Source organism: Seriola lalandi, unplaced genomic scaffold (genome assembly GCF_002814215.2).
Source record: "Seriola lalandi dorsalis isolate HSWRI2012SDOR001 ecotype SW California unplaced genomic scaffold, Sedor1 jcf7180002001814, whole genome shotgun sequence".
NCBI classification, from domain to species: domain Eukaryota; kingdom Metazoa; phylum Chordata; class Actinopteri; order Carangiformes; family Carangidae; genus Seriola; species Seriola lalandi.
Genome location: NW_019472470.1, coordinates 1 through 1729, shown reverse-complemented (window position 1 = coordinate 1729; position 1729 = coordinate 1). Strand labels below are relative to the sequence as shown.

Below are 1729 nucleotides of genomic sequence, written 5' to 3'. Positions count from 1 at the left end.
AGCTATTTGACATGAAAAACTTACTTTGAATACTTCTTAAGCTCCTCCGACGTGTCATCCACCACGTCGCTCTTCTTGGCCTCGTAGCCCATCGACCTGCAGAGTTTACAGGCCACCAGCGCCTTTGCCATGTTCTCCTCGCCATGCTGCCAGAAGAACAGCGACATTTTCTGCCTCTTCATCAACACAGCCCACACCAGAAGCTCATTGAAAGGGTAGGGAAACCGCCGTGTCTCTGGGTCGTCAATGTCCACAATTTCTTCTTTGCTCCTCTTTTTATTCTGCTCGGTGGAAGACTCGAGCTAGGAGGAGAAGGAAGGAACAGCGAGAGGGGTGGGAGGGAGACAGACATTATTTTCTCCCATTAACAGTGGCGCTCGAGATGCAGAGACAATTTTCTTTATATCTGTTTAGACATGAGGGACAGTCCAGTCTAAAGGAAGCCATGTTCTTTTTAGTGAACAGCGAGAGTTTACTTTGGGTTTGTACGGCTGTGCAGTCTTGATGAAGTGGTTGTGCCTCGTCTTCTCCTTCTTGTCAGCCTGCATGCTGAAAGACTCATGACTTTTTCTCAAATGGGAACCAGGACCTGCTGTGTGGCGCCCCGATCTCTGTGCAGGACATGGACACATCTTCAGATTTGCTGTATTCCCCCCGGCTTTTATTACAGTTCACAATACAATTTAAGGCCTAAAGTCATTAGTACTATGCATAAAATGTTACTGTACTTATTTATTTATAATTTCTCATTAGGGTTTTAACTCCCAACAAAGGTTTAAAAAAATTAGCACCATAAAATACTTTTTTGGCATTGCTACAAAGACACTACAACTCACCCTATTGTTGCCATGGAGATTGTTGTAAATGATTCGGAAGCGTTTCCTGGTGTAGTTGCACCTGTATGTCCCGCCCATCAGGTACTCAATAACCAGACCCACGTCAATCAGAGTGATTTTATAGTTTGGGGGCAGATGACTCTGTAAGAGGGCAGAGAAACAAAACAGTGAATGAGACTGAAAAAACTGGTCAACATCAAAATATAAAAGTATATGTACCTGTTTAACATCTCTAACCAGGTGGAGAAGAGTTGGGTTGTTGGGAGGTTGTTTCTAAAATGGAGGAAGAAACAAAAAGCTTTAGAACATGCAAAACCAAATATACACATATACACACGCATATGTATAGTTTCATTCATGTTTCACACTGTTACCGTGTTGTAGAGCTCCTCTAGCCGGCTGATTGTCAGGAAACGGTGCATGCTCACACCGTTTTCTATGAGTAACTTGACAAAATCCACTCTGTCCATCACAAGTGCATCCAGCATCGCTTGCTCCAGAGAGCTCACCTATACATAAACAAAAACATGCTGTTATGAAGTATATTTTCATAGCAAAGCATTATTTATAAAACAAAAACGATGAGGGCGAAAATAAAAAATATGTCCAAAAAACACATACAAAAAATATAAATAAACATTATCTATAATCTCATTCACGCAAGAGCCAGGAGCCCCCTAAGTTTAAAAATAAACATGAACCCTGAGGGCAGCTTATGAAGACAATTGTAATAGGGTTCATGTTACAGTCAAGACAAGCAGTTCATGGCAGCCTGCCTGAGTCCAGTCCCCTGGCTCTCCAGCCTGAAGATTGTGGTCAGCAGAGACTCTGGGGTGATTTTGGGCAAGTCCAAACATCCCTGAAAACTGTGAGTGACGCGCGCGCACACATGC

At 43.0% G+C, this 1729-nt stretch overlaps 1 protein-coding gene across 1 annotated transcript; it reads right to left on the bottom strand.

The window, feature by feature from the left end:
- Positions 1-24: 24 nt before the first annotated feature.
- Positions 25-1345, bottom strand: LOC111664820 (transient receptor potential cation channel subfamily M member 7-like; the record flags this gene model as incomplete). Its single annotated transcript, XM_023419601.2, has 5 exons — positions 25-302; positions 477-611; positions 837-977; positions 1056-1109; positions 1211-1345. Coding segments are annotated over 5 exons (743 nt in total), but the record flags the coding sequence as incomplete, so codon positions are not given.
- Between the last annotated feature and the right edge of the window lie 384 nt (positions 1346-1729).